Source organism: Ciconia boyciana, chromosome 1 (assembly GCF_034638445.1).
Source record: "Ciconia boyciana chromosome 1, ASM3463844v1, whole genome shotgun sequence".
NCBI classification, from domain to species: Eukaryota; Metazoa; Chordata; class Aves; order Ciconiiformes; family Ciconiidae; genus Ciconia; species Ciconia boyciana.
The window spans coordinates 4,307,363-4,321,961 of NC_132934.1; the positions used below are offsets into that span (position 1 = coordinate 4,307,363).

General features: G+C 39.9%; 1 protein-coding gene across 1 annotated transcript in view; it reads right to left on the minus strand.

Moving 5' to 3' along the window:
• MKLN1 (muskelin 1) overlaps positions 1-14,599 on the minus strand; it is a 110,188-nt gene that overhangs the window by 88,522 nt on the left and 7,067 nt on the right. The window contains exon 2 of the mRNA XM_072857264.1: positions 7,048-7,117. Coding sequence (XP_072713365.1) covers positions 7,048-7,117 — 70 coding nt within the window. The remainder of the gene's footprint in view (positions 1-7,047; positions 7,118-14,599) is intronic.

Sequence of the window (14,599 nt, forward strand, 5' to 3'; positions counted from 1 at the left end):
ACAACAACGTCTAAGAACTCCTCCTACACCATCAGATCTTCCCTGCAGATTTCTCCCAAAACTGAAAAAGTGAAGCTAGCGCTACCAGCACCAGCAACCGCAATGCTTAATCTTGCTGGAATCACAAACCTAATGCTTGGGTCATGAAGACATACTTTCTCAAGTACCACGCAAGATTTGCAAACGCTTGGCACAAACTTCATCCCGCATTATTCAATTCTTACCCTAAATTAAGGGAGAGAAATCCAGTACTGCAGTTAAATCCTTTCTCTTGGCATACATGCCTAGAAGGGAGCAAGGCATGGCAATTACTCCACATGGCTAGCAGTGATTTCTTAAGCCTACGGACAGGGAAGGAGCTCTGCAGCCCTCCTTCCTGCTTCCACACATCCCATCACCTGCTGAGTCAGGCAGACATTACAGAAAACATAAGCACAAAAGCTGAAGACAACCTTTTTGCAAATTTATCCACTGACTGAAACAAAAGACAAGTTTGCTTTAAAGCCTGTGGCCCAATACCTCTACCTATGTATGTATTTTTATATTTAATACATATACACACACATATACACATACATAGATGTACTTCTTGTTTTTATGTATAAACACACACGCTGCTGCCACTGTGGGTACAGGCTACAAATCTCACTGATGTCAAAAAAATATGTTGCCTCAAGAGCTGCAAACAGCTGGTTGCATGGATATTTTTGGACTGCTACCAGGATTTTAGTTGTGACAGACTATTCTCTATAGCTTTGAAAGTTGTGATAAAAGCATACATAAGATCACCTGATTTATTAAACCTGGAGAGAACAAGCCTAGGAGATTTCAGACAAACACATATACCGAGATTTTTGACACTTTTCCATCCTATTGCTTTAAGCAACATCAGTACATTTAATGTACAAGTATTCATGAAGTATTCCAAAAATCCAAATTATAAACTGAAGTGTTTGTTCATTAGAGGCATAGCACACAGACACTAATTGGAATAACTGCAAAAACCTCAGCCTAATTGTTAAGCCTCAAGTTACAACACTTACAAAAAAGATGCTACAAAACATTAGAAGAGTAAAACTTCTGGTTTATGATTAAACACATTTGTAAGCAAAGATGCACAAAGAGCAGAGTTACTCTACTCTTGTCATGTGTCATGTATGACACTTCAGCACCTAAACAGCTTATTACTGTACACCCAAAAAAGCAAATCCAGTCCTGTCACGCTGGGAGCTGCAGCAAAATTCCAAACTCTTTTGAAGCTCTGGTCTGTGCTACCATTTGATGACAACCATATGCATGCTTCTGCATCACGCAACTGAGTGTAAATTTTATTAATGTACTTTAAATTAGTTCCTGATATGATCTACACAGCAGGATGGAAATCAAGCTAGGAAAACTGGTCTTCTCAGATGCAAGACTGAAACCAATTGTTTGCACAGTGCCACTAACTTTATACATATGGTCTTTCGCTGTTCAAAATTTACATCTCCACATCAAATATGCTGAACCAGATTCTGAACTGCACTACGCAAGCTGCCTGCGCAATTAAGAGTCACAATGTATTTTATTAATTTCTTTCTCTTTAACCACTTCTGCTCAAACATTTTTTATTAGAGAGTAATGAAACTCGTATTGTCTGTGAAAATAAAAACACAAAATAACCGAGATATTCAACAGGGGCTGCCCTTGCCCACTACACGAACCTTCCCACTGCTTTTACAATTAAACTTGTGGCTAAATAAAAATCTATCCTTTTGTTCTACACATTGTTAATGAAGCCACTCAGGGGAATTAAATGTTCTTCTGCACGCAGTCTTCCCAGTCAGACCATCACTGGAGCCATCAGGATGAGCATTTATGACAGGGCCGTGGTCTTCAGCATTGCCAGCCTTACTGCTTCACACTTCCTATGTAAGCCTAGAACTAGTTTAAAAATAGAATGATCAGCCCCCTTCTGCCTGAATAGGTTACTACATAACAGGTTTGTTATTGAATATATAATTTCTGGGTCATTCTATTTCAAGACTCAAGACAGATATCTAGTTTAATAAACAGAAAAACAGTTGTCATATGTATTTCCTTTCACTGGCACTCATTCATAATCAACTGGTGGCTTTCACGGCCACAAAAATTATTTAACTCTACCATACCCATAAAGCTAGGAAAACCCTTTACTAAATCTAGTCACGTGGCAGCATTTCAAGTGTCTAGACTTCCACTTTCATTTTCTTTCCCTTTTCAAAAAGGTTTAATATGGACTCCGGCACATTTACCGCAACGCATGGATCTTCGTTGAGCTACTGAACACATTCTCAGATTTCTGCCTATATTCTTCTGATTCACACTTATTCTAGCGAGAGGAAAGCTCTGAAAGAAAAGGTGCCTGGAGAGGTTTTTTGTTTCACTCAACAAGGGAAGAGAATACATCAATGTCTAGGGACTCACTCATATTTTTACCTCTAAGCCAGTACAGCACCACCACCTCAGCAGGGAATTACTAAACCCTAACATTAAGGTGAGACACTCTGATGAAACAAACACCAGCGATTAGGGCTGCAGAGCTTATTAAAATACTGCATGGCACGTTCCAGTGAGCATGACTGATATTAGTCCTTGTGTTGTGTCTTAGCCCTAGTTTCAGCTAGCGAAGCTTGAAACAAGGAAAGCTTTATTTTACCGAGGTTTAGTTCGCTTCCTGTCCCGGACTATTATGGCCACCCACACAGTTTAACAAGTGCGTCACCACAAAAGCAACCAATTTTTAAATGAAGTGATGTCAACACACAAGCCATAAAATGCTCTGCAACTTCACTTTCCATCGGATACATGATGTTTATTTTGGGGATTAAAAGTCATGCGTACATATCATCATTCTTTGGAATATGAAATACCCAACTTCTACCTCTAACATAAAGCAGCTAATTTCCCCCCAACATCTCTCCCCACCACACTTATAATTCGGTCAATCACTGTTTCGACTGAAGTTTTCCAAGCTAAGAGTCTGCCTTAAGAACTTCAGTCATCTGCAAGAACAAGGAAGCAGAAAACCTGTATAAAAGCTCTACCTGCATTAAAATGTGGCAGTCTTTCAATGGGCAAGGTGCAAGAACTAGCTATTTTAAGCAAAATGCAACCAAATCTGAAGTTCTTTTGTCAAGTATGAGACAACACAATTTGGAACTGTTTCTCTCTATATACACAGAAATAAAAAAAAACCTGCATTCTTTGCACACAGACCTCTTCTGCAGATTTTAATTCCCCATTCCTTCTTTCCAGTTAATTTTTCAACAGAGAAGTTACGCTGTAAAAAATGCTCTACGTGAATAATTAAACACTCGGGTTAGAAGCATCAGAATTAGCTAAAGTACATATTAGACACACTGCAAATACATTATCTCTCTCAGCGCTCAGGATTGGGCTTGCTGAATACATAAGCCACTGTGCAGCATTTTATTTTCTCACTATTGGATACAGAGATTCAAGTAAAAGGAATCCAGCAGGATGGCCTTTTCCACTCATACAGACAGGTTTTCTGTTGGTTTTGTCTTTAAATAACACAAATAAAACTCAATATACTCAAATTGAATAAAACTCAAATACTGTGTTACCAATCTCAGTTACCACTACGAAGACTAAATTTTTGTAAGTCAGATCAAAGGACCTCAAATCTGGATACCTCAGACATATGAGAGCTATGGAGCGCTCTATGAGAGCAAGTGCAAGATACAGGAGAGCAAGCACGAGATATGCTAAGGTACATGAAAAATAAGGAGGTGATTGGTGACAGCCAACATGGCTTCACTAAGGGCAAATCATGCCTGACAAATTTGGTGGCATTCTACAATAGGGTTACAGCATTGGTGAGTAAGGGAAGAGCAACTGTCATCATCTACCTGGACTTGTGCAAAGCACATGACACTGTCTTGCACAACATCCTTGTCTCCAAATTGGAGAGACATGGATTTGACGGATGGACCGCTTGGTGGATAAGGAATTGGCTGGATGGTTGCAGTCAAAGAGTTGTGGTCAACAGCTTGATGTCCAAGTGGAGACCAGTGACGAGTGGCGTTCCTCAGGGGTCGGTAGCGGGACCAGCGCTGTTTAACAGCTTTGTTGTCAACAGGGACAGTGGGATTGAGTGCACTCTCAGCAAGTCTGCCAACGACACCAAGCTGTGTGGTGCGGTCGGCACACTGGAGGGAAGGGATGCCATCCAGAGGGACCTTGACAGGCTTGAGCGGTGGGCCCATGCGAACCTCATGAAGTTCAAAACAGCCAAGTGCAAGACCCTGCACATGGGTCAGGGCAATCCCAAGCACAAACACAGGCTAGGCGGAGAATGGACTGAGAGCAGCCTTGAGGAGAAGGACTTCGGGGTGTTGCTTGATGAGAAGCTCAACATGACCCAGCAATGTGCGCTTGCAGCCCAGAAAGCCAACTGTAACTTGGGCTGCCTCAAAAGAGGCATGACCAGCAGGTCGAGGGAGGTGATTCTGCCCCTCTACTCCACACTTGTGAGACCCCACCTGCAGTACTGCGTTCAGCTCTGGGGCCCCCAACATAAGAAGGACATGGACCTGTTGGAGAGGGTCCAGAGGAGGGCCACGAAGATGATCAGAGAGATGGAACACCTCTCCTATGAGGACAGGCTGAAAGAGTTGGGGTTGTTCAGCCTGGAGAAGAGAAGGCTCCAGGGAGACCTTATTGCAGCCTTCCAGTACCTGAAGGGGGCCTACAAGAAAGCTGGAGAGGGACTTTTTACAAGGGCATGTAGTGATAGGACAAGGGGTCATGGCTTTAAACTGAAAGAGGCTAGATTTAGATTAGGTATAAGGAAGAAATTCTTCACTATGAGGGTGGCGAGGCACTGGAACAGGTTGCCCAGCAAAGTTGTGGATGCCCCATCCCTGGAAGTGTTCAAGGCCAGGTTGGATGGGGCTCTGAGCAACCTGGTCTAGTGGAAGGTGTCCCTGCCCATGGCAGTGGGGTTGGAACTAGATGATCTTTAAGGTCCCTTCCAACCCAAACCATTCTATGATTCTATGATATAGGAGAGAGAGCGAGAGATGTAGGAGAGTGCATGCAATACACGAGAGTGTGATGCGAGATGCACGCGATACACGAGAGTGAGAGGTGCAAGAGCGCACCCGAGAGATGTAAGAGCAAGAGATGAGAGCGTGAGATGGGACCACAAGAGCGCAGAGCATGCGAGCACAATATCAGAGAGAGCTGAGAGAGCACGAGAGATCAGAGGGCATAGGGCGAGATGAGGGGGGGAGCACGCAAGATGAGACAGATATATATATGTATAGATATATATACATATATTATAATGTTAATTCATCTCTCTCCTATCAAAAGTTTGGTTTAAGTGACTTGCTTACCCTGTGGGGCAGTGCCCCGTTCTCCACGGTTAGATTCAGTAGTTCTGCAACAGCATCTTCATTCAGGCCATGACCAATACACATAAAATTGTTGGAAGATACCTCTTAAACAACTTTACGTGGTTTGTACAGAAGTCACTCTAATTATTCCCTGCTTAATCTACATGCTTGAATATAACTTGCATCACTGTTTGTCAGCTTTAAGCATAGGTTGGGAATATTTTAAAGCATCCAGTTACAAGAGATGTATTCCCATTCCAGAGTCAGGTTTTTAGAAGCACAAAATATTCAGGATGGCTCAGAAAATGAAAGAGTAACTTTTAGCAACAACTACGAGCACCTCAGGTGAAAAACCCAGTCCAAAGCTACACCATGAGCCAACCCTGCCCTGTGAACAAGAGATCCCTAAGAAAAACACATGCTTCCTGCATGAAAGGGAGTCAAGGACGGCACAGACTGGGATACAATACATGCTCAATACCCATTACCCTGCAATCAATAGTTCCTAGATAGACTAAAACTGCTTCAGGCTACGAATTAAATTCCTGTGCTGTTTATCAAAATATATATATGTAAAAAATCAAATTAAAAGAGCAGTAGATACACAGATTAAGGGGATCAAAATTATTAGTCTTCACAAGCAGGTTTATGAAACACGTTAATGGTACTAACAGAATACTGTTCCCTCTCCTCCTAAAAAAACACACCACACTTTCATAGACACAACAGTACAGACACTTTATCATAAAAATCAAGATGAAAGCCTTTCAGCTGGATGGGATGACCCGCCACTATAGGGAGCCGCCTGTCTAGACTAAAGATTTTTAACACACTTTCAAAGCAAAGTAGCAAGATTTACCTAGAGAAAAATTCTGTGAGACTTAACTCATGAGGAATACTTGGATTAAATAAGTAGATAAGCAGAAGAACTTCGCATGAGAGAAATACTGTGCAACACACTCTGCTGTGCATCAGTGTTTTAAACAAAAGAATTTAAAACAACCAGCATAAGAGATATAAAAGCTGATCAAACAGTACCAGAGTAATAAGGTACAAATCTAACATAAAGAGAAGGATAACACATTTATTGGAGGAAAAAAAATAAGTAAAAGGATAAGTATATTTTTTCTGGATAATCTAACAATCTACTTAATAGTGAAAAAGCAAATTAGATGCTAAAATCAATACAAATCTTATTAAAATAAGGTGATTGACCAGCAGAAGAGGTGACATTCATATCTCTTTAAACAGAGTCTACATTTCTAAATGCACTATTAGGAGAAACAAATACAAGCTCCTTAGATCTAGGATTCAAGGCCAGCAATCTACAACGGTTTCCAGTAGTGCTGACAAAGGGGGACCTGCATGCCTCATTAGCAGCTTAATCTAGCCATAAGGTTAGATTATTTCCAGTATGACCGTGATTGTCAAGGATGAAACGCCAAATTTTCCCCGCAAAAAAGCATTTCTTGAAAGATCGCAAATAAATTGCTGGAAACGTAAATACCTAACATACCAACACAACAACCCGCATTTTACTGAGAGAAGGTAGCCTATAAAGGCTGTCAATATAAATAGTAGCAGCCTACATTTAAAAGAAAAACTCCAGTATATATTAAGTTGTACAACACGTCTATACAGTAGCAGAGATTCAGATGCTTACCTGGGGAGGATAATTGCTTTCTGAAGACCATCTTGAGGACTGATCATTGGGCTTGTCCACCAAGATATTCCTAAAAAATGAGAAACCAGAAGTAATTTAAATAACAGACACATTGTATTTTACCTCTCCAATAAGATCTGTCATACACACAGAACACTAACATTCTCATGCAACTACCCAAATCACTAGACAGAGACTAAGGTTCCCCCCATCTCTTACTAAAAATTTTCTACATCGCTATTTTACAGGACCCATCAAAATAGGCCTCCAAGCCTTGTGGTTGTGAAATGGAGCTCCAAGTTGCGAAATGAAAAAATCCAAATTGTGAAATAAATGTAAAACAGATGAATTTACGTAGGCCCAAGTCCACAATCAAGTGGAAAAAACAGTCTCATTCACCTCAATGGGGTAGGAACTTTTCAATAAGGTTAAAGTGACGAGCAGTAAAACAGTTAGCAAGCTAAAAACTGTCCTTTACTATACAGGCAATACTGGAACAGAGAGCACAAGCTGCTAACCTACTTAAGCTTTCCTGGAGTGTGGAAGATTACCACCTAACTCATGACAAATTTTAACAAGTATTTTTCATATGAACTACAAGCCTAGAACACCACACAGCAAAGCAGAAGTTCAGTTCTTCAACTGGCAAAATCACCTCTGCATTGCCTTCTTACAGTTTGGAATAGCACAGCATTTAGGTAATTAACATAAATTCAGAATAGTTTTTTGGCTAAAATGAAACAGATTCATCATGATAATCATATGAAGGATCTGCCTTCCCCCCTCCTGTAACCATATGGTAAAGCTCACCTCCCAGATTAAATTAAAAACAAACAAAAAAAAAATCCCTAAAATATATATAATTATTGGCGAGGTAACGATGCACCACCTGCTGGACAGGGCTTACGACCAACTAACAAACTCACCAGCTCATAAAAGTTATGTAAAAAGAAGGAAGCAGTCATCAAAAAGCTTATGCCATCTCCATCTGCTGTGTAGGAGGAAAAGAACACGAGCATCTGGATTACTACAAAGGACTGGAGGAAAAAGCACTCATATAAAAGCTCGGAAGGGAAAGAGGTTAAGTCAGAGGTTGAGCATTAACAGAGAAATTAGCTCGCTCTTTCCACATTGGGCAGACCAAAATCACCACACTAGCAACGGTATCCAAGCAGTCCCGCGCTGTGACAAGGGAGACAGCAAGGAGCTAGACCAGGGTGGCCCCTTAAAATACGTACAATTTCGAGAGGTGGACTAGTGGCTGTTCATCTGCAGGCTTTACAAGAGACACGTCACGATTTTTACATGGCATAGGAGCAAAACTCAGGTTCCCTCTCCCTTTAGCTAGTTTCCATCATAGCATGGCATTTATTAACACAGCAACACCAGTGCCGGCCCAGGCCTGCAGCTGGTTTATTCACTCCTTCCCCAATGGGGAAAACGCGTTTGAACAGCACGTGGACATGCAGCACCCTCTTGCTCTAACCCCATCAAAACAGGAAAGGACAAGCCATTGGCCTGCATAATTAAACATCCAACTAAGTACATCTAGTTCACAGTGCAAAGAGGCTCAACTCCAAGAGAAAACCTAGCTCTCATCTTTCTCATTTACAACAGGGACAAAATGAACCAACCAAACCAAAAGGGAGAATTTGGGAACTGGTAAGACACAGATTTCTAATACAAGTTGCCGATCTCAAAGCTAAGTCACCACTAGAAATATAACCACACTTGTTTTGAGAAGAATCGTAACTGCAGTCTCCTATACCACACCACAGGCAAGACAAAAGGATACTTCGGAATTTGTTAATACTTTTTAATACCGAGAGAGAGAAAAAACCTGCTAAATTTGAAGGCTATCTCTATCTTATATTAAATACTTAAGGGACACTAAGGCAGATAAAACCAGATAACACTGTATGGCTTTTCTCCCTTATGGAACTTTATCCTAGCATGCAAGAAGACAATTTACCCTACAGAATAAATTTTATTTATGAAGCCATTACATTTGTTTAAACTTTAGACGATAAGCCCTTCACATGTTGAGCAACATTTTCAGGAATTGGCACTGTTACGTGGTCAGATAATGCCCTGCTGGAAAGAGGTATTTTATAACTGGGACAGATCCCAAAGATCATATTTTTAGAAGTAGATTTGTTTGCTTCTCCAGGTCAAAGATCAGTTTGCCACAACCAAAGAGGACCTCAATCAGTACAGCTAGACAAGACAAAAAGCGTTCTGCAGAGACAGAGAAAAGGGACAACCAGCTCACACAAAATTAAGTCTAAAAAGACATTTAAAAGATAAAAGATAGTAGTGTCAATGGAGTCGTAATTATGTTTAAAAATACATGGGTTATTAATTTATTAAGATTAAACAAACATTGAAGACAGAAGTCCGTAGGTACAAAGTCAATTTACTGTAATGGTTTAGGAAAATTTACGAGCTTGGAGGAATTCAAACATTCTAGCAGTCACGAGACAGTAAGAAACAAATGCATATCCTAACGACAGATGCCTCTTTTCATGTAAAGGCCTTTTTCTGGACATCACAATACTCTTACACAGTACTTGGAGGCAGGTTTTTCAGATATGACACCTAGATCAAAATCTGAGAAACTTTAGAAGTGAAAATTCCATTAACTCAACGACTTTCCACATAATATTCACAAGGCATTAAAAAAAGTTATTTGTAAGCCCTTGAGCTACCACAAGTACGAAATAGTTTTATGCAAGCTTTTCTTGTGAAAAAAAGCAACCCATTAAATGCGGTTTGAGATAACTCATAATCATAAACTGTAGATACAAGATCTAGTCTAGCATAAATCTACAACACTGCCAAGAGGGACCATTCCACCCACTCGCGCCTGATCCTCCCCCTCCCTACACCAGCAGCTATAATAAAGATTAGCATAAATAACTTTAGTCAGATCAGTTCTCCAATTCAGCTTACTACTAGTGCCAGCACAAAAGGAAAAAAAAAGATGAGCAGCTGGGTCCAGACAAGGGGTTCATACTGGAGTGAACTCCCAATACCACTCTCCCACTGGCAGTAGTTACCACTAGGTAACTACTAAAAAAAGTTATATGTTGTTATACCCCTGCTACTTTGTGGGAAATCCTACCCCACACTAAAAGCTAAGCAGAAGGAGCCATTTTATTTGCACCACAAACAATAACATGTCCAGAGGCAGTACTGGTGTGCCTTAAATTCATAACCTAGCTTCCTTCACAGCTATTAGCATCTAAGACTTTATTGTAAGCATTCCCATCGCTAAGAGAAGTGGATCGTTCTGGCTGCTTTATGTAGAAAGCCCTCTTGGCAGAACACAGTGGAAGTTTCTTTTTATTACCCATGCAGACGCTGGTCTTGCAACTGCTGGAAGTAGATAATTTTTCCTTTTACCAACCCAGAAACCGTCATATCCGTTGTACCAACTGCTGGTTGATCTCTGCTGGAATTACAGAGATGTCACCACACTTGGTATTACCAAAGGTCTTCTCTGTGCAAAAAGCTCTGTGGTTTCAGGCATTACAATCACTAAGGGAGAGTTTTTCTTTGCTTCGGGGGGAGGAAGGGAAAAATAAGATGACTTTGCAGAATATACTGCAAATTAGGTTTAAGGCTGCTATAATTTGCATCTAACCTAAATATTTTCATGAAGCTGCTATTAAAGAAATCCATGACTTTAGGAACAAGTCCTCAAGAACAAACAAATCCAAAACACTAGCTTTGCTTGGCACATTCAAATTGCTCTTCAGAGAGCAGCTGTGCAGAAAAGGGCACACGCGTCTCCAAGAGGACTTGGAACTCAGACACAGCTCTTCTAGAAAACCGCTGAGGTACCATGCCATTACACTGCAAAAAGCAGTTGGAGTGCTACGAAAACACAGCCTGACTGAAAATGGACAAAATACTTTCTTCAGGGTTGTCCATGTGATAATTTTTTCCTACAACCATCCCGAAACAGATTAGCAAGAATACAGCAACTAGAATATACGGACTAAAATTTCAACTAAGTCCACTTCACAGAGGATTGTAAGACGTGGTGGACCAACTATTTCAAACATGTGGTATCATCACACCAGTCAGTACAAAGCATCAACGGAGATATTCTTGCCCAGCCTAGACACTGGAATGTACACACAGTCTTAACCAAGAAAAACCAGCAAAAACACCCACCACCAAAAACCCTATAGCATGGATCTGGAAAGAACTGGAAAAATTTTTCTGCTGCAACTCCCAGAAACTCACTGCAACTAATGCTGATTTCAAACCACCTGACTGTGATGTTTAAAAAGCTGTACATACCTATCGCTCTCCCCTGAAGCAGTTCAAAACAGAGCTTTTTAGATTTTGTTATAAAGTTTCTCTCCTTTCTATTGGAAAAGCCCTCTGCTTAAAACAGCATAAGGACATGAAGACTTGAAAATTTCTTGGTTGAAACACAGTAAAACATGCACGATTATGAAGCAATATGCAGATACATTCAATAAACAAGTGTGTTTGGGTGTTGTTTTCTGATTTTGCATTTTTTAAAACACAGGACTCCTTAACCCCACTAAGAAGTACAGGAGGACCTCTGGCATAGTAAAATAAAGTTTGAGTTAAACATGTACACGAGAGCGCAATTTTAAGTACTATACTGTCAAGAGATTTGCCAACTTACTGCTCAAATTTGCTTTCATCTCCTCAGCAACAGTTTCCCACAAACATCCAGTATATTATAAATTTACTTCTATCAAAATAGCTAAGCAAGTATAGCATAAAAAAATAAACTGATGAATTTAGAAGTCACTTTACAGAAATATCAGATCACAGCTGACTATACTGGACAACAAAACAGGTATCACTTAGCTCTGGCCTAGAAATAGTTCCATTAAAATCAGTTTCTCAATTATTTCTTTCAATGAACAGTTTCTTTTTTTAAGCTGCCTCTCATCACTGCCAGCCCAATGATACACAAAGGCCTTAACTAAAAAACAAACTGCTCCTTAAACACGAAATGACACTGTTGCAGACATTTCCAGTAACACAAGTTAGAAAGTACTCCTTTCCACTCCCCCCATCTAGTTAAGACTTCTTTAAACAAGATATTTTTCATTCATCAGTGCTTTCTCCTGACACGCCAGGAATTAAATGTTACCAATAGTGACTAAAACTGAAGCACTATAGTGAATTCCCAGCAAGTTATCAGAGCCTGGTAAATAACTTCTATTCCGGTGACACTCAACAACCCTAAATCACGGATTAAACTTTTGACTGTATCACAGCACTGAGCAACCCAAATCCTTAGCAGCAAGAGCTCCCAGCTCCAGGTTGGCAGTATCAGTATTAGAACAGCAGAAAAACAAATAGGAGAAAAAAATAAAATAAAGTCAGGCTTTTTCACATATGCTGGTAACCACAGTAACTTCACACATCGCAGATGATTACCAGCCTAACTTTCCCAATGTTTAGGGATTATAGTTTAGATGCAATTTAACTGGTAAGTGATGCTGGACATTTAAGCTCAAAAATTATCAAGGTTTACCCTCTCCTCGCACTAGCTTTGGTTTTAAATTTAAGAACTGTTAGATCACTGAAACAACAGATCTTTTCCATGTACTTAAAGTCTATCTACTTTTTGAAAATAAAATAACTTAAAATGCTGAAGAAATCAGCAATTATAAAGACTGCTTCACCTAATCATCTTGGTCAACTGATATTAGTGAATATAAGATTAGCTGGAACAATTTCTTTTGCTGATTTCTTCTCATACTCAGTGTTCATTTCTACATGTCTAAGCCACAAGGATATTTGAAATCCAGCCTTTTAAGTGATCCACAAATTAGCAGCACAAGCGACACGGCATGCATGCAACCTAGCCTAGGCGAGGTTCCACGAGGTTCCCCGAGTAGAAATAAATCTCTGGCTGGATAAAAAGACCAAGAATAACATTAATTCTACCCTTCAATATTCAAGGAAAAAGATTAAGATATTAGATTCTTCAGCTCACTGAATTTTTAGCCAATAAATAAAATATTGCAGTAAAATTTGCCAGAGTTTAAGATATCACCAGCCACAGCCACTTTATAACAAAGTTCAGTTTTCATTTTAAAAAAAAAAACTCACATCTTGCTGGGAAAATAGCTTAGACAGTGTGTGAACATAGGGATTTCCACCGCCAGCAATCACCAGAAAAGCCACTGAACTTAGACTTCCCAAATCTTCCACAATACTGGTGGAGTAGCACACTTCAGTACTGTATTGCTCTCACTTCTCATTTCCAAAGGCATTTTCTTGGAAAGACCCTTTACGAGAAGATTAGAGGAAAGCAATGTCTAGCACACATCTATGTAAATCCTCGATGCTGTATTTTGGAAGCATCACAAACTTGGTGGAGTATTTTTGTTTGACTAACACACATATGGAAAAAATTTATGAAGACCAGGAAGTAGATTTAGGCCTTCCGTGATTTCACAGCATTGCAACAATGCTCTTCCATGCCACAATATTAGTCATATTTCCACTCAACAGAGGAATCCACAAAGCCAGACTAAGTGATTACATGTAAAGATATAAATTCCTAATGTAAGCCATAAACACATCTTTAATATTCATCAGCACTGTAACTTCACACTTAGTAAAAAGTTCACCCAAAAAACTGATGCCTGTAAAAGCATTTAAAGCAGACTACGTTCAACAAAACAGACTGAAGCCCCCTCATGCCCAGACTAACGTCAGGTATCGAGCTTTTTCACCAAAATGCTACAGAAAATGCCTCCTGGTTCCACGTGGGACCACCTTCATTGCATTAGCTTTCCTTTCAAAATGAAGGTTCTCTCACTAACAATGCAACTCTACTCAGGGAATCCAGAAGACAAAATATTGACCTGGGAAAATAAAGAAATATCAGCCTGTCGTTAAGTATTGGTTATTTGTGGAACTGAGTTACAAGTCAGAAACATTTGCCCCTAGAGCTACATTATGGAATAATTCCTTATTTTGAGGCAACATAAATCATACACGCTAAAGGATGCACAGGTTCCCAAGCTAACATTACTTTCATATTCAGCAGTTTCCAAACCCTGTACCAGAAGGCAGGTTTTTTTAGGAGACAAAATGTGAAAGTTAGCAATAGCACACCATCATGAAAGAGCAGGGTGGGAACTCATTCAGTAATTCCTTACTCACAGGTCAATTTACCTTATCCAAATTTTTTTCTTCCCTTTTAACACTGTGTTAAGAGCACCTCTTCACTAATACAACTTTCAAACATAGAACAGGCTAGGAAATCAGTATTTAAACAGTTACCATAAGAGCCAAATGCTGCTTTAAGTATATACCTACAGAAAAGCATTCAACAAAAATACAGATAATATCCTAAGCAGAGTTTCAGTGTTTTTCAGGCACCTTTCCAGAGCTTGAGAGTGACATTATGAACCCAGCAGCCAGTCTGGGGAGAAAAGGCAGAGAGGACTGAGGAAAACACCACTGAACTCACAATGACCAGTGCGCAATTTTTCTCCATTATCAAGATCATGTCATTTTCCAGGAACTGTAGAACACA